At 46.8% G+C, this 18,349-nt stretch overlaps 2 protein-coding genes across 2 annotated transcripts; one reads left to right on the plus strand and one right to left on the minus strand.

Moving 5' to 3' along the window:
* Positions 1–771: 771 nt before the first annotated feature.
* Positions 772–8,831, plus strand: LOC307231881 (tumor susceptibility gene 101 protein-like). The gene is made up of 10 exons (XM_080002755.1): positions 772–1,047; positions 1,596–1,683; positions 1,885–1,950; positions 2,479–2,642; positions 2,968–3,094; positions 3,622–3,679; positions 3,845–3,939; positions 5,446–5,648; positions 5,732–5,971; positions 7,065–8,831. Exons 1-10 carry the CDS (start codon positions 1,006–1,008, stop codon positions 7,152–7,154), a joined length of 1,173 nt encoding a protein of 390 aa, XP_079858881.1. The 5' UTR covers positions 772–1,005; the 3' UTR covers positions 7,155–8,831.
* Positions 8,832–9,006: 175 nt separating this feature from the next.
* On the minus strand, positions 9,007–17,835 carry ldha (lactate dehydrogenase A4). Its single transcript, XM_080002756.1, has 8 exons — positions 17,710–17,835; positions 14,140–14,265; positions 13,433–13,550; positions 12,696–12,869; positions 12,397–12,570; positions 12,182–12,299; positions 10,923–11,046; positions 9,007–10,143 (listed from the first exon to the last, which is right to left on the minus strand). Exons 2-8 carry the CDS (start codon positions 14,263–14,265, stop codon positions 9,979–9,981), a joined length of 999 nt encoding a protein of 332 aa, XP_079858882.1. The 5' UTR covers positions 17,710–17,835; the 3' UTR covers positions 9,007–9,978.
* Positions 17,836–18,349: the final 514 nt, after the last annotated feature.

The following is an 18,349-nucleotide window of genomic DNA, read 5'->3' on the forward strand; positions in this document are numbered from 1 at the left end:
TCAAATAGTCTTGGCTTTCAAAATTCTCAAGTGTTTTTTCCTGGACAATATTCCTGTGGGCTGGACCCCTAATAACCTGCATAATAACAACCGCCCGGCCCGCTGCTGGCACCGTGCTCCGGCGGGTTGTCTCCCAAACAGGAGCCTTTCTGTGTGGAGTTTGCATGTTCTCCCCGTGCTCACATGGGGTTTCCTCCACCTCACGTCAGTAAGGACCCCCACCAGAAACATGCACCCATCATCGTCTGACCAGCGACGGACACTTGTCACCAGGTCCCCGGGCGCGTCCACGTATGCTGCCCACTGCTCCTGGCTGTGCCCCCCGGAGGAAGGACAAGCCAGGATGGGTCAAATGCAGAGGAACCATTTCACCGGCCACCATCCAAAAGCATGTGCATGTGTGTGTGTGTGTGCGCAAGCATGTGTTGTAGTGTGGTGTGTTGCGTGACGAATAAAGACTGTTTCTTCTTCTTCTTCTTCTTTTCTCCTTCCTTCATTTGTATAGCGACCTGTAATACACGCGACTGAAAGTGCTCGGTATCAGTAGAGGGCAATCTAAATCGGCAAAATGCAAACATCCCTAAAAGAGACATCCTCTGCTCCAAGCCTCCTCTCCTGACAGCTGCCCAGGAAACAAACACGGTGTCGCTTAGAAACAGAGCGGCATTACCCAGCATTCCACGGGGTCCGGCGTCACCTGAAATCCGGAAGAAGTAAGAGGAAAACACCGGAAGTTGGTTTTGTCGACCGGATCGTAGGTGTTTTGTTGGATTGTTTTTTTTTTTTTTTTTGCTGGTTGGTTTCCACCTTGTTTCCGGCTGTTTGGTCATTTAACATCAGTTCAGTGCCGTCGAACTCATCTCCGCGCGCGGCACTACTCGCTTTCGTCAAGGACTTGTTGACAAAGAACCTCTTCCTGTTCCTGAGGAAGGGTCCCCGGGCAGGGCTAACGTTAGCTTAGCATTCCGAAGGCGAACGGCGCGGCGTCAGCTCCCCTCAGTAAACATGGCAGTCGTCAACGAAAGTGGCTTGAAGAAAATGCTGAAGGTAAACACGTTTACCCGCTCACTCGTTACCGTGTCTGTATTTATCAGTACCCGCTGATAAATCGTCCAAGCACGTATTGATTTGACATTTATAGACATACATGTTCTTCGACTGTCCTTTAGTACATGTAACTACAAGTAATCTATGCTGCCATTGTAAAACAAAATATGTCGTCCATATATCGAAGTCCAAACTTTAATGGAGATGGACTCATTCACTCTAATTACCTGTAAATTGAACTTAGACCAAGTTCACGATTAGTCTTCGATTAGGATTTCGTTAAACTAAATACCTGCAGACGACCTGTTTTATGATGATAGCTATGTTTAACGTCTGAGATTTTAACGTGAATTGCCCCGGCATTTGCTTGACAGATGCCACAAAACGCATGAAAACCTGTGGAAATTCTTGGATTTGTCTTATCGGTGCAGTAGAATCTGTTGCTTTTATCAACCATCCTTTTATATCCAGGCCTGTATCGGCTGCCCCTGCACATCAGTGTAGACCTTCACTTCTCAAGTTCACATTTTCCTCTTGTCATTTTGCAGCAATACAAATACAGAGATTTGACTGTTCGCGAGATAACCAATGTCATCTCCCAGTACAAGGACCTGAAGCCTGTTATGGATGCCTATGGTAATTTATTAGTCAACATTCTTCATTTATAACTTATAAGAAGTGATAAAAAGATATTTCTTTGTTTCATATGTTTTATGTCAAGTAACCCTCGTTTGCTTGCACAGCCTGGCAACCACTACCTTGTGCTTTTGTTTATGTGCTTGGCTGGACCTAGCTTAGTTTTGATGCTAATTATGTTTTGGTTTTTTTATCTGTCAGTGTTCAACGATGGCTCCACAAGAGACTTGATGAGTTTGACAGGAACAGTTCCTGTCAGCTACAGAGGTAAGGACGGAGTGCCTCAAGTAAAAAATGATAACGCAACAAACCAAATATTTGCATCATCATCATCATATTGTAATGCTACACATCTTTGGGGTACTGACTTCCGTGAAATGAATCGAAAGAAACATTAAGAATTCCACCTATCCTCCTGATTAGTACTAACTGACACACTCACGCTGCATTTGTGAACCAACTTGACCAAAAGATGGCACCAGGTGTTGTAATGATGCCTATTGTCTTGCGTGCTAGATTGCGATAGACTACCTTAATATGGGAAATGGAACAGCTGACAGAAGACACTAGCAGGCAACACACTACATCAATGGATTAATTTTATAAATATATCCCACAGCAGCTGTGGGAGTAGAAGTACATTCAGTGTCCGATGCCCACACAATACTGTCGAACAGGACCAATTAAAGATGGCGTTGAGACCTCTTTTCTCATTCCTGGCATGAATACACATTTTGTATTTGTACAAAATGCGCCAATGCCAGTGATCTCAACTAAATGCGATCTCCCCTTTAGGTAACGTGTACAACATCCCCGTGTGCCTGTGGCTGTTGGACACGTATCCCTACAATCCCCCTATATGTTTTGTCAAGCCGACAAGTGCAATGATGATCAAAACTGGCAAACACATCGACGCCAACGGAAAGATCTACTTGCCCTATCTACATGAGTGGAAACATGTAAGGAGGACAGATCAGTCTTCAAACCTGCCTTCAAAGTGTTTAGGATCCATGGTGACAGTAGATATTAGTACTGTGTTTCTAAAATTGTGTGCACTGTATACATCATATGGTCATATCATATCCTATAACATAATGAAGTTACAGCCGCAGCACCTACATTTGGGATGGATTCTTAGATGATCAAATTGACATTACCATTTACTAATTTGCCTATATCAATGTTTTTGTTTACCACAGGTGTGTGCATGAAATTGGGCCTCGCCCTTTATATTATTTCAAAAAGTCGTATTTTTTCTTTAAAATATTGATTTGTCTGTCCCAGCCCCAGTCAGACCTGTACAGTCTCATCCAGGTGATGATTGTCGTGTTTGGGGAGGAGCCTCCAGTGTTTTCCAGACCCACCACACAAGCTCCCTACCAGGCCTTCCAAGCCGCTGGACCCCCCAACTGTGAGTGACGTCCAAAAACACTCCCAAAAAGTTTCAAGCTACAGAAAGTTGACATTCCGAGGAGAGGGGCTTTCATTGAGACATCGAAAGGGCTTATGGGTAATGTGCTAAGTGAGGGGGAAAAAAAAAAAAAAAAAGTCAGACAAACAAAACATTGTCAAAAGCGAAATCGTTGGATAACATCAGAAGTGCACCAATAAGAACAATACAAGAATATTTTAGGATGGAATTTCCCTCTTCATCGAAAGTTTTAAGCTCGGTCAAATCAAAATCTAGACTCGAGTCATTTTAAACAAACAGGACATCAATGGAAAATAAACATTTCATTTTTGAGGCCGTCATTGAGCAACCGTTATTTTATTCCCAGCACAAAACATTCAGACATTTTCCTTCACATTCTTAAAGATCAGACATACTATAAAAATCTAGATAATAATGCACTTCTGTTCCGTTGCTGCAGATGGCGCTCATGCACCGTGTTTTCTAACACGCTTACATGACCGGCCTCTCTCATTGTCTCCCCTCAGCCTCCTACATGCCTGGCTTGCCCGCTGTCTCCCCCTATGGACCCAATCCAAACCCCAGGTAAGACCCATGCGTTCCTGGTTCAGAGATTTCCCCGACACCTCTCACCGGCATATTTGTCATACGTTAAAAACACCAAGCCGTGCCTCAAAACTAGCACAAATTGTACAAATGCCGGCCCTTTGCCCGATGACGTAATGCGACGAACAATCCCATCGTTTGCAGTGGTTACGCCGGATACCAGTATCCGGGGGGGAACTCGTACCCAGCCACGGCCGGCCCCGCACACTACCCCTCCCAGACGCCAGTCTCCACAGTAGGTAAGTAGCTCTATCAGCACGCCTGGCATCAGAGCTGTATCATGGTTGCAACACCCGCGTGGTAAATGCTTTGTTCCTCTTGTGAACTGTACATGTTACGGGTTTGTCCTTCGTTGCAGAATGTGGTTATTGCGCAACACGTTTTCTGACCGCTATGACTCAGAAGTTGCTTCATATTTGCGCGGAGCAATTCCAAAGAGGGTTCACCTTTAGTTGACCATGTGACCTTTAGTTAAAACCCCCCCCCCATCAAGACCCTTGACCTTCTGACTGGCTCCCTTTTCACATAGTGTCACCTAAGGAGCGACCGTGAAAGGTCGTCTGCGTAACCAGAGTGGGGAACATTAAAGGCCAAAGGGTGCAAAAGGGCCTGGAGGGAAAGGGGGGCCTTCTTGCTCAGGGGACCCATCCAGTTAAATTTAGGACTGGGAACACTGGCTTTTAACAAGAACAGAGCTGTGATAAGGAGACCAGTCTACTGTCCACACACCAGTTCTAGTTAAATAGCTAACCAGCTGGCTCCAGGTCACAATGCGAGGGAAATCTGAAATATAAAGGGAAAGCGAAAGGTGATTTCACAAAAATAGATGTTGCTTAACCTAGCTTGTGATTAGTTATTTCAGGGAGAGCACATCAACAATACAACACAATGCCAACAAAAGATAGACTGTTAAAGGTGCAATAGACAACTTTTCAACTTTCCCCTCGCGTTCTCAAGTGGTGTTATTGTTTGCGACGCTGTCACAAAAACAAACCGGCTTGCTTTAAGTTTTCATCGGAGCATAGCTCCGTGAAGTGAGAAAACATGTTCTTTATTCAGATTATCAAACGGACAATGGATCATTTGTTTGTTTCTGGCTGCTAGCTTCAGTGTTACCCAGCGTAGCTAGCTTTAGCAACATTGTTAACACTAACACAGAATACCAATTTGTACAAGAAACCCCGATCTCAGTTCTTCGACAAAGGCAGAGTAAAACATCCGTAGTATTAACGAAGTGCGCAGGTTGTGTTACTGACTGGTCCAGTAGAAAGAATACTAACACAAAGTCGGTTAGGAGCGCTCTCAAGTCCCGGAGCTCTCTCCATCAAGTGAATGCCCGTCAGATGTTCACTCTTGTTTTACCTCTGTTTCTAACGCTCTCAATCTTCACTTCTTTGCCTACTCTTGCCGGGTAGAGTTTCCACTGCCCCTTCGGTTGTTCCACCACAACGGGTGACACACTGCTGTAAATGGATCTTTGATTTTCCCGGGGAATCGTACCCAGTGGCATTCCGTATTGCAGAGTGATAGCGAGGCTTAAAGGAGCCAATCTAAACTTTGGTTGTGTCATTTTTCTACAGCCATTACATTGTGCCATCAACATTAACTTCATAATGATAAGTTAAAGCAAAAAAGTTGTCTATTGCTCCTTTAATACAAGCACCGGGGATTTACATTTTAGTGAAATTTTAATTTTCCTGTCCCGTCTTCCGCCTCGCCGTTGTCTTTACTGTCCAATCTCCCAGGCCCTAACAGAGACGGCACAATCGGCGAGGACACCATCCGGGCCTCTCTGATTTCGGCGGTGAGCGACAAACTCCGCTGGAGGATGAAGGAGGAGATGGACAGAGCCCAGGCGGAGCTGGACGCCCTGAAGAGGACGGAGGAGGACCTGAAGAAGGGCCACCAGAAGCTGGAGGAGATGGTCTCCAGGCTGGATCAGGAAGTGGTGAGCGACGGGTCCTACCGGCAACCCACCGCGGCTTTCTTTGTTGTCAGGCCCCGTTTTAAAAACCCAGATGCTCCCGGCAGACGGAGGTGGACAGGAACATCGACCTGCTCAAGAGGAAGGACGAGGAGCTGAGCGACGCCCTGGAGAAGATGGAGAACCAGTCGGAGAACAACGACATCGACGACGTCATCGTGCCGACGGCGCCGCTCTACAAGCAGATCCTGAATCTCTACGCCGAGGAGAACGCCATCGAGGACACCATCTTCTACCTGGGAGAGGCTATGCGCCGGGGCGTCATCGACCTGGAGGTCTTTCTCAAGGTGAGGCCCAGCAGCACTCTGACTCATCGCATCCTGGAAAACCTGCACTTTTGTCAGGTAGTTTTCCAGTCATGTCAGATGACAAAATGACCCAATATGTCCTGGAAGTTTTATTCAGTGTTGTAGAAATATTTGTGTGTAGCCGTATTCATTTCAGAATTAATATTTATACAATACCGTATAATGCCATGTTTATAAACTTGCTTGCTCGGGGGGGAGGTCTTCGACCTGAGACTCGGTTGAAGTTGGCCAGAGCCACGCTGCTGCTTCCTGAGGTCCCAAATGTGGGAGTCAGCATGGTGTAGATGGAACAGTTCGGATATAGGAGAGGGAGCAAATAAGAAATGTATAAATGTGTAAAATGTTTTTATTGAGGTGAAAAGGTGCTCCGACCAGGGCTTTCTGGGGGCGATCGCCGGAAGCCGTATCAGCCGATATCGATCACGGGGTCGATTTGAAGACTTCTTTTTATCGTGTAGCCTTATTTATTAACTTACCTATTCTTAACAACATTGTGTATTAAGTATTTAAGTTGATGAGAGATTTGGAAAACATCATGAAATACAAGCTGTTTATTAATTGTCAGGCAGCTTGTAGCAGCAGGAGGGGCAAAGCTTTGCATTTAGACCATGTTTCCACCTGGCACCAACATGCGTCTTTGGTGGTGATCACAAGTGGACCGCTCTAACGCCAGGTGTAACCCGATGTGTCCTCGGTGCGGTTTGAGATCCGATCGCTCAGACCACATTTGGCGTCGGTCTGGGCCACATTCTTTCAGCGGTGTGAATGTGAATGTGTCCTGGGCCGCGCTGGGGGCCGTGTTCAACTGACGTCCTCTACGCGGGGTACGAGTGGGGGAACCCCGAAAACTGTATTGTAGTATAAACTATCAGCAAAACTGGATTTGAATCCAAATCCCCTGAAATAGTTCAGGGGAGTTTTTGTGAGACTGTTTATATTATATTGTTATTATTTATATCCTATCAAAGTTCCTTTTATGACGTTGGAATCCCAGTGAATACATACAGTACTTACTGACGTGTCCTATCACCTCGGACCCCGGGTGTCTCACCCTCTCCTTGTGTTGTCGCAGCACGTGCGCCTCCTCTCCAGGAAGCAGTTCCAGCTCCGCGCCCTCATGCAGAAAGCTCGCAAGACCGCCGGCCTGAGTGACCTCTACTGACCCCCGCGGCCTGTCTGGGACCCTGTCTCTCTCTCTCTCTCTCTCTCTCCCTCTCTCCCTCTCTCTCTCTCTCTCTCTCTGTTTGTCACTTTCTCTCTTTGCCTGGTTCCCTACTACACTCCATCTGTTCAAACCCACTCCTTTTTTGACTCTCGCTGAAGTCCCCCCCATTCCGGCCATTAATCGGTTTAATTGAGAAGACCATTTAAGGTTTTAGAAGTCGCAAGAGAATCCTACTCCGAGTTAAAAAGTTTACCATGCCGCCAAAGTTTTAGTACGGTGTAATTTGATATATATGTCCTTTCTTTTTGGGGGGGGGGTTCTTATGCAGTAAGTCATTGCCCAGCTGTGAGACTGAAAAAATGTCTTCATTTAATTTGCCAAGAGTTTACAAATTTTCTACGCGACGCGCTCACCAGATGACGACGTGGTTCCGCTCAGGCGTCTTGGAGCGGAGGCCTGCCGTGTCTCTTCAGCGCGACCGGGTCGATACCGAGGCCCCGGCTCGGGGGTCCGCCCGTACGTTCGGGAGCCCACACACACTATATCAGCCATACGTTGGGCAGCGATCGCCGCGTGTTTGCTAAGCACAAATAATAGTTGGTGGCTAAATCCGTGGGAAAGATAAGCCTCTGATATGAAAACCCGGGCCAGCTTTTCAGGAAGGACGGGGGTTCACCCACAGTACGCGAAAGCCTCAATCAAGTGTGGGTCAGTTGCCGCCAGGAACCAGGAAGCGATTTTTTTTTTTTTTCCTTTTATTTACACAACCGGGACCTTGAACCTGGACTTGTCCATTGTCCTACACATCCGTTGTTTGGATCCAGTACCGGACACAATATGTTCTTGTACTTCTAATGCCTCCCGTGAAACCCCCTCTATCCTTTTTCCTCTGCCCCTCCCTGAATCGATAAAAGGTTGTATTAGTGGCATGTTCCTTGGTTGTGGGCTTCTCAGGTCTACTCTGATTTCTAGACCGAGAGTTATCTGTCCATTATGTACAGCGTTGCTGATGTTCGAAGCGGAAGGAAATTGTAGACACAGTTTATTCAAAGTAATAAGAAGCCTCGTGTCGAATGATTTTCTTTTCCTTTACTTTCTGTGTATTTTCTTTTTTTTTTTCTTTTGCTGTCCACTGCAAGGTTCTCCGCTCTTTGGAGACGTCGACTTTCTGTAACTCTTAAGAAAAGTTGTGAATAGGTTGGGGGAGTCCGAGGGTTGGAAGAAAGGAAAAAAAGGAAAGAATTATTGTACTAATCAAGTTAACTTATGTCGAGTTTGCATACAGGTATTCTTTAAATTAGCTTTTACTAAATGCACTTTGAATTGTATGATAGTACATCAACTGTTCTTTTTTTCTCGTTTCGTTTCCAATTCAACCACAAACATGTTATTTTATATCTGTAGATCTTGTGTAAATCAGTTCAATTAAAACAAATCTGTTTCACGCACTTGTTTTTTGAGCTTTTCACCAAAACACACAGAGATATGAAATTGGTCGAAAAATTATTTGAACGGGTTGGGACGATCCAGAAGTGTAGGAACCGGCTCAAAAGAAATAAAATGGGCTGAATGGACTGTAGGAAATGGTCCAGGGGTAATAGTTTCACTGACCAAATAACCTCTCTCGATTTGTATTTATTTGTAATTTGCGTTTGTCCTGAGGCTGTTTTGTTCCATCTAGAGAGGCGCGTTGACCCGCCGCATAACCCCTTCCTATTCTGCCTTATGCGCCGCACCATAGCTGTGCATTGAGAAGTGCTGACTGGGCTGCACTGAAAACATACAAACAAAATGCCTCGGCGAGTACAGCTGACAAAAACATGGAAAGGGACAAAAGACAGACATGACGTGTGATTCTGGTATTTATTTTGTGGTAGAACAAAATATAACCAACTTCCAGCAGCTACGACAAATACAGCCTTCGATATGGTTTGTAGAACTCTCATACTATAGTTATGTAATACTATCCATGCCTCTTGTTTTTTTTTTTTTTTGTTCAGGGTCAGATGGGCAACTTTGAAATAAAAAAAATTTGCTCTGTATATTTAAGGTGCACAATCAAATATAATCCCAGTAGTTTTGATCTCCAATCCAAACCTTAATATCATAGCTGGTACTATAGCTGGTGACCGACACCGTATTAGCACTTCAGATACGGGTTGTACTTCCTGGTTAGGTTAGTTCTGTGGTATCTAACCCAACTGGTTATATTCAATTTGATCTTTATGTTATTACATTTGCAGTGCTATTGAGTGGATGTTGTGTTGCGTTTGCCAGTAGTTGAGGATAATCATGAAGTTCAAGTGGAACAGACACAACGGGCAACAACCACCCTACACGGGATAAATAAAAACAACATATTAGGAGTGTGCAGAAGACATACAACGAACGCACGCACATAAATACACGTGAACATACACACAATTTACACCGTTACGTAAAGGCAGTGCGATCTTTGTCACGATGTGACGGGAGAGCAGGCCGGGGCCCATTCTCCGACAGGAGAGACTGCGCTGTAAGGCTTTAGGTTTGAGGTTTTGCTTCAAGAGAACTCAGTCACGGAGGGAAAAGGGGGGAGGGGGAGGTAAAAAGAGGGGGACAGTGAGGGGGGGAAAATGACCACTGATAGCCTACCAGCAAATTCCAACAACTAACTTCCCACTTTTATTGGTGTGCATACACGCGCCTTCATTTGTAGATATTCAGAGGCATTATTTACCCCTCGCCCGGGATTACAGCAGGTACATTAAGGGGAGTCGGACCACAGCAAAGGGGTTTTGTTTTGTGAGGACCGGAGGGTGGGGGTGAGAGTGGGGCCCCTTCACAACGTCAGTTCCTTCTGTACCCCCCACAGGGTCTCGGCGCTCTTCACCAGCTGCTGCTCCTCGTCCGCCTTCAGCGTCATGTGGATGACGTCCGTCAGGCCGCTGTTGCCGAGGACGCAGGGGACGCTGAGGAACACCTCGTCCTTCACGCCGTGCATGCCCTGAGAGAGGGAAGGAGGGAAGGAGGGCGGTGTGGGTTGCGTCATGACCAGTGGTGGAAAAAAGTACTCGAAAGCCACACTTGCGTACAAGTAGAGCTATCTCAACAAAAAAACGTGTCTGGTAAAAATTCAAAGTCGCTCATTCCAATACTACTTCATTAAAAGTCTTAAGGTAATCTAAGTATCAAAAGTTCAAGTAAGTGCTGTTGCGAAAACAAGGCAGACTTTTCTTATTTTTGCCACGAACTTTCCCCCCCCCCCCCCCCCCCCGCTCTGATTTTATTCCGATTCAGTGTTTTTCGGTAAGCATGAGAGGCACTTCATTAGGACGTATCTTTCACCCCGACATAAAACGTTTGTCGTAAATATGGCCACCCATATTCGTCTCCAGGGGCAGCATCGCCGTCGCTCTCCCAACACGCCAACTCCGGTTGTGGCTCTCTGGGACACGCCCGTGCTGGTCCAGTAGCAATTGCTCAAACGTGAAACCAAACATGGGCAGGGTTGCCAGGTCTCTGTGACAAACCCAGCCACCACCCAACCCAGGCACACAAAAAAAAAATGAAAATAAAATAAAACAACCCCCTTCAACACTTAAAGTAGCCCACTTCCGCGAGAAAACAACGGACCTGGCCTCTCTGACCACTTGTTTACACTCCACTGTAATACCGAAGTACAGTAATAAAGTATTTTTAATTTTTTTCTACACTTGACAACACTGGTCGTGACCCTTTGGCGTGCAAGAAGATCGTCATGGCCTTGAGACAAGATGTTCGTACCTTGACCAGGGTGGACACGGGGTGGACCTTGTGCAGGTTCTTCTGGATGCTCTCCACCAGGTCGGCCACAGACATGCCGATAGCCCAGGAAGTGTAGCCCTTCAGCTTGATCACCTCATAGGCCCTAACACACACCAGATTAAGAGTAAATGAAGATGTTGACTGGTTTGCCAATTTGGCTAGAATGAGAAACCAAATGAAGCCGTTTTTTTTTTTTTAGTTGAGATAACTTTGCTGAATCCTGGGTGTGATTTAGGAGGACCTAAAACACAACTTTCCACACGGGGATTTGCACATCTTATCAGCCGCTTTAACAGCACTGTAACTTCCCTTCAGCGAGCTCCTTCACGGCACGTGTTTTGGCTCGCGTTAAAATTCCTCGCCAGCCTTGCCCAACCCCGCTGCAATCAGTCAAGCGTGTCTCTTACAATCATTCATGCTCCCAGCTTGTGCAGCAATGGCATTTTGTAAATGGTTTTGTGCTGTATCGACTCTATTGACGGGATCAACACAGCTGAGGTACATGGCAGACCGACTGGCACAATAGATTACTGAACGCTGAACGGTTGAGTAATAAATGTTGTAGATTGAATTCATAGTTAGACCTCGATACATTTACACATACACTATACACATATACACTGGTGGTTTACTGGATCACTGTTCTGGGTTTCTGCATACTGCGCTGTATTGCTGTTCTGTTCAGTGTTACTGTATTGCTGTGTCTGTGTACCTCCATACTCACTTTATTCACATGCACTTTACTGCACATATCTGTATATCCCTTCTATTTTATACCCCCACTTTGTATTGTCTTTTTGAGTCTTATTTTATTTTATTCTATTCTATTCACTAACTGCATTACGTGTTGGGAATCAGTCAGTTTCAGTTAATCAGCTAGGTAGGAATTAGGTTAGATATTATGTTCTGTTTAGAACTATTGTGCATAATCTCCAGGTGCGTTGCAAAACATTTCACTACATACAGTATATGTATGAACGTATGTTAATGGATGTGATAAATAAACCTCTTGAATAAACCTCTTGAATTTTCCCACGAGACTCGGCCAAAGACGTCACTTTCACATAGCACCATGCGGTATCAATGCAGAGCATGGTTGGTTTCTTTCAACTTGATAGTACTGTAAATAGTTGAGAAATAAGTGTTTTGTGTTTATTCCTTATCAGACCCAAATAAAACGTCTTTTATCTATTAAAGATCTTATCCAATGGTAAAAGAAATGGGGCCTTTAAGCTCACCCCTGGACCACCATCTTGTGGACCTCCTTCCAGTTCTCACTGTCACCCTCGCCACCCATTTTTGGGTTGAGGCCCTGGAGTGGGACACCGGCAACGTTCACGCCGCTCCATACGGGCACTGTGAAGGAGAGGGAGAGAGAGAGGGAGAGAATAAGATCTAGTCGACATTGGGCGCAGATCATTGACAGAAACACATCAAGGACAGCTGGACGTACCGCTGGAGTCCCCGTGCTCTCCAACGATCCAGCCGTGGCAGCTGGAGGCGTGGAGATTGAGCTTCTCCCCCATGAGGTGGCGGAAGCGGGCGGAGTCCAGGTTGGTGCCGGAGCCGATGACGCGGTGGCGGGGGAAACCGCTGAGCTTCCAGGCGACGTAGGTCAGGATGTCCACTGGGTGAGCGGGGGGGGGGGAGGGAACGGGAACCAAGTGAGAGACCTGTCCCCTCACAGTGCACTCTTACTGACCGCCCACACACCTCCCCTCTTCCTTCTCTCCTCCCTCCCTCCTTTCTCACCTGGGTTGGAGACCACCAGCAGGATGCAGTTGGGGCTGTACTTGACGATGTTGGGGATGATGAACTTGAAGATGTTGACGTTGCGCTGCACCAGGTTGAGGCGGCTCTCGCCCTCCTGCTGGCGGGCGCCGGCGGTCACCACCACCACCTTGGAGTTGGCCGTCACGCTGTAGTCTGGAAGGTGGACGGTGTGTTAGAGCGACACTCTACATAGACAGGACTCTATAGACGTTCATCACGATGTTGGGAGTCGGGAGGCCGAGTTTACTCCTATGGCTCTTAATCACAGTGCAGTCTTAAAAGGCTTCGTACTGCGCGTTGAAATCAATGACATCCCCTCGTCTTAACCTCCGCCCGGTCCAGGAAAGACTCCAGAAAACGGAGTAAGAAATGGAGGGACCAGGGAGAGAGGAATCCTCCTTCCAGGATGGAGTTACACACCATGGTCCCTCTGGTAATCATTAGGGATGTATCAATAATGATACTGATGTCATATCTGTCTGACACCATAGGGTACAATCGTATTGGAGAATATGCAAATATTGATACCAGCAGCATGTTGGATATCTAATGAAAATAAATTTGGGTTTTCTTCTCTGGAGAAAATAGATTGTATGCCAGTCATTGCATTCTATGACCCCAAACCACCAATAGTCTTAAGTCTTAAGGAGATACTTCACGGGTCAGAATCAGTGTCGGTCAAACCCCCCACTAGGGTGGATATAGCGTTCGCCAACCTTTGTCGGCCACGATCTTGTGCGTCTTGAGGAAAAGGGATCCGTGCTGCAGGTCCATGGCCTCGCCCTTCAGCTTGTCTTCCATCACATCGACCAGGGCCAGCTCATCACACAGGTCCTGCGGGACCAGAAGGAATTCACGAATAAAAGAGAGGGATCAGTGGAGGGAACTCCCCGCAGCCCGGGGAGAAAATCCTAAAAACCACAGCGGTGCGAGCGCTGAGACGCGCGGCCCGGTTTCTCTAAACCTCTGTTGTGTCGCGGACGGACTGCCTCACTTCTGTGAACCGGCTGAGGGTGAGACGGCCCCTCGGGGCCAACAGTGCCCGCCATTCATCTCCTATCAACCACGATTCAGTTTTCCCTCGCTCGGGATGAAGGCTATGTAAATAGAGGCCGGGGTTTGGCCTCGGCTTAGGGTGCTCTTTTGCTGAGGCTTGTTATTCCATTCCCCAGCTCGGCATTCTGCTCCTCTCATGGATATCTGACTTCATTCTTCTCTGGGATTCACTTCAAGCCAGCAGCACAAACATCTCCCAACCCCTTGTTACCTAACTAACCCCTCGCGTTCCTTTCTTCATGGCCGATCATCTTATTCCCCGTGTTGAGTCATTTCTCTTTACGGCCACCCTTCCCCCCCTCCATCGTATCTTATCCATACGTCTTTATTAACACCTTATAAAGCTCTTATTCTCCTCCCGTCTTACCTTGAGCAGGACGCTGACGGCGCAGGCCATGCCCACCATGCCGACGCCGACCACCGTCACCTTATTGCCGCAGCCCCTGGGCTCCTCCTTCATCACATGGGTGATGAGCTTCTCCTTGGTGGACATCTGCGGAAAGCGAGGCGGGGGCAAATGAGTGTGAGAAAGTGAGAGTGAGGAGGTGAAGGGAGATCAGGAGGAGAAGGGGGAAGTTGCTGAAATTGAAGAGAGTTACACGTAGTGAAGTGAGAGGGGGAGTGTTGCATACTCAATAAACAGGAATTCTGAGTCATCGTACGGTGGTGAGCCATTTCCTTCTTGCTGCACTCCTTTTTATTGATACAGAATGACAGAGGTTCTCTGTAACCTGTTTCACCCTGGATCGGTGCATCCCCATTTTAATTGAATCGAGACGGTGTACCACAATTATTTTTGGCTCCTAATGTGGAACATGCCGTGGTCTCGCAGACAGTCAGATGGCCTCCCCTCTTCAATATGCCATGCAGCACTTGTTCCATTCCTCACAGTTTTACCCTGGAGAGGAGCAACCATGGCAACTTCTGCCCTGCCTCCTTTTTCCACACAGCCACAGACTACTACTCACTGCTATTTATATCCCCTGGTCCACAGCCACAGGCTGAATGCTTATGTCATTGGCATGACTAGGCTACATCTCTACAGTGGTGTGGACAGAGGCACGTAGCTGAGAGCCTGACGGCCTGAATAAACTATAATACCTCCTGTGAAAGACAGTTTAAGACCCCTCAGAGGATGACTAGGCACACCATGGTAGGATATGGGAGGAAGTACGGTCAGTCATCCAATTATCTCCCCCTCCCGGAATCAACTAGTGGGTTATACCCAAGGACTGACCTGGAGGTTAAGGTCTTAGAAGAGGATAGGCAGGGTTTTGGTTTCTGCCGCTTTACATAAGAGGCCCGTTGTGGAATTTTCAATGAGGATCTGGTGAGATTAACCTGGCCCCGCTACCAAGAACGAAAAACTGGGTTCTATTAACGGAGTTATTCTATAGAATAATACAAGAAACCGAGACACACTTTCCAACAGCGCTTCATCGTATGTTCTGACATACATTTCACCAGGATTACGCTGCACATCCTGCGCCTCTCTTTTATACAGAAGGACCACTCAGGGGGGTCCAGACAGAGAGCGAGCGGCAACATAGCAGAGGGGGGGTCTTCCTCTAAGGGAATTTAAATATTGTGTGTGAATGTGAAATCCCCCCCCTTGCTTCCTGGGAGATGATTATATGCATGTCTGGGATCACTGTTGGTGGCGGGGTCCGCCATTCCCCTGTAAGAAGGCACTCATCGGGTATGCGCCAAAAAAGTGAATGGCAGTAAACGTGGCAGTAAGAAATTACAGTCAGTTATCTGTTGATATGGATGAACATTCTGGGATGTGCAGCGTAATCCACCCCACACATATAATCTCATGGATTTCCACTTGAACCGTATGTGTATGTATGTGACAAATAACCTCTTGAACTTGAACTTGAATACAGAGGAACTGGAATAATGTTACCTGACCAGTAGTACATAACCTAATACTTGTTATATAATTCTAATAACGTTGCCCACACGGCATCCTGGCCATCCTGGAAGGGGGATTCCCAACCTCTGTGACCCCTTTGCAAGTTTTCTTCCATTTTTTGGGGGGTTTTCTGGCAGCTTTTCCTTGCCCGCATGGAGGTTTAGACCAGGGGTTGCCGTTGATTTCTATGTGAAATGTGAAGCTTGGGAAGCCTTTTGAAGCTGTACTGTGATTAAGGGCTATATAAATAAGCTTTGCTTGACATTACAGTTATTCATTAAGACTCATTCATCCTTTGAGGAATCCGCATATTAACATGATGTGAATCACAGGAAAGCGTCTCTTTCATGCTGTACATGTAATTCACTGTGGAACTTGGACCGTCGACAAGAAGCCATCCCGCGGATCCGATCAGGTTTAGTAGCACGATATTTCCGACACTTTTTCCCCCTCTACTACAGCCTTCCTCCAATTCTTGCGCTTCCTCTTTTGGACAGTCATTTCACCGGGTGGGCGTGGCTCCAGCTGTGCTTCAGCCAACCCCGTCTCGCATGGGTGGAATGGGAGGAAGGTGATGCGGTATTTCTACACGGTCACACTGATACCCCTGGGTGGCTGTTACGCATTTGGCTTGAGGTACTTTGTGGATGAAGATACACACTATAAATGACAAGGCTGAAGTTTATACAAGCGACTCGGAGCATCTTTTTTTTTTTTTTTTTTTTCCCCCATGGTGCGTTCAGATTCCTCGAAATTTGTACACTTTTCTTAGTACACAGAACAGAAAACAGGGGGGGGGGGGGTGGATTTTATTGGAATTTCTTTGCCACACTGACCTCATAACACCAGGTATATATATTTTTGTACATATAAAAAACGACTATAATTACAGGTGCCCTTTTCTTGTTTTCAAAAATAGGATAAAACTTTCACAAACCTGAATTCAAGGTGTTTAAAAGCAAACGCAACAGAGGCTTGTTATTATAATCTACTCCAGCTTTGACAATTATAAGTACGGTGGTTTTAAATCCGGACCTTGGTTTTATAAGTGGCCTGTGTGTCCTAAAAATAAATAAATAAATAAATAAATAAAAAAAAGGCTACAGCTTCCGAGGAATTTACCTTCCCCTGGAACACACCGTTGGGAAATAAAAGACGCTGCGGAGGGGGCTGCCAACTTCCGCCTTTTTCAAAAATGAAAAGTGATCCGTGATCCGTGATCCATGATCCGCGGGGGGGGGGCCCGGGTGTCACCTAAAACCGAACCTAACTCTGAGTCGATGTCAGATATTTTGCCATGAGAACGGGTGTCTCTCTGTCGGATGGACTGCGTATCCATCGAGAGGAAACGCCGCCTCGATCGTCGACCGAATATGCGTCTGGATAGGCATCATAGACAGATAACGCGAATAAATCGACGTACTTCTACATCCTCGTGACGTCGATCTAAATCCCGTCGATCGCGGCGACCGCGGCTACAAGTGTATCACGCTGACGTCACGACTCCCGCGGCACGAACCCCGTTGGTTTCCGACTTCAGAGAGTCGCGAAAGTGAAAAACGCGATCACATGTGATGATGATGACGACGACACTAATAACGACTGTGGTTGCGTGGTATTCCTCACCACATATTTAAGAGATAACCGGTCCCGTATACAGGCAACAAAAACAAACAAAAAAAAAAACACCGATCCGGTCGATTATCGGGACACGCCCCTTTCCTCGCATCACTATCCCCTGTCGCGCCTGTTGACGAACCTCGAGTCGGCTCAAAAATATTCTAACGAGTTAAAATGAAATGTCCACCTTCCATTTGTGACACTATCAATACCAGCGGAATGACAATATGTTATCATCAATTTGTTGCGAGAGATCTGTATTTATTCTGTACCCACGTTTTTACACCTTTTTTGGTCTTCCACACATTTGACCCCCCCCCCCCGTGCTGCTATAACGTCATTACTCCGTCCGGTGAGAGCCGTTACGACACACGCGACTTTTATCCACGACGGCCTTACCTCGGAGATACCCTGGCGGATGGATGCGGAGTCGGGATCGGAGTGGAATGTATCTGGACGCGGCGCTCTGCAGCGGTACCAGGCGACGGGGGTTGGATCCCGGTATTTATAGGCGGGTACCCGGGGGCGGGGGGGGGGGGGCGGGGGTCACGTGTTTCCGTGATCTCGGGCGGCTCGTGCAGACTGTCACGTCCGTCCGGCGACGGGAACCGAGACCGTTGGTCCTGATGCGGCAGAGGCCGATCTAGTGCTTTTAACGGGGAACTGACGTATTAAATGGCTTTCTGCCGTTGTGTATCGATTAGAAGGGTTAATGAAAATAATGATGATGATAATAATCGCGATGATGATGATAATAATAATGAATATATATATATAATGATCATATCAGTACTAATGATAATAATAATAACTATTGTTGTTTCAAAAATAAACAACAATCATTCGTTTGCCATTTGAGCCGTGGTGGAAAGACGCTCCCGGCGGGGTGTGAATAACGCCAGGGAGCCGCCGGGGCGGGGTCCCGCGGCGACACCTCGTATCAGGTTTGAGTCACTGCAGGAGAAAATCTTCCGAGGCCGCACAATATCCATATGTACAGGTCGCAGGCGAGGAGGGCATTCGTTTCACACTTATTCAA

The sequence above is a fragment of the Zeus faber genome, assembly GCF_960531495.2.
Source record: "Zeus faber genome assembly, chromosome: 6".
Classification (NCBI taxonomy): Eukaryota; Metazoa; Chordata; class Actinopteri; order Zeiformes; family Zeidae; genus Zeus; species Zeus faber.

What these genes read in the sequence shown, in the direction of transcription:
- LOC307231881 (XM_080002755.1), top strand. Translation starts at nt 1,006, where the DNA reads ATGGCAGTCGTCAACGAAAGTGGCTTGAAGAAAATGCTGAAG. An exon ending in AGCCGCTGGACCCCCCAACT is followed by an intron (nt 3,095 to 3,621) that starts GTGAGTGACGTC and finishes GTCTCCCCTCAG; the next exon opens with CCTCCTACATGCCTGGCTTG. An exon ending in CCAGGCTGGATCAGGAAGTG is followed by an intron (nt 5,649 to 5,731) that starts GTGAGCGACGGG and finishes TGCTCCCGGCAG; the next exon opens with ACGGAGGTGGACAGGAACAT.
- ldha (XM_080002756.1), bottom strand. Translation starts at nt 14,265, where the DNA reads ATGTCCACCAAGGAGAAGCTCATCACCCATGTGATGAAGGAGGAGCCC. An exon ending in CAAGATCGTGGCCGACAAAG is followed by an intron (nt 12,870 to 13,432) that starts GTTGGCGAACGC and finishes TCCACCTTCCAG; the next exon opens with ACTACAGCGTGACGGCCAAC. An exon ending in AGAGCACGGGGACTCCAGCG is followed by an intron (nt 12,300 to 12,396) that starts GTACGTCCAGCT and finishes TCTCCTTCACAG; the next exon opens with TGCCCGTATGGAGCGGCGTG.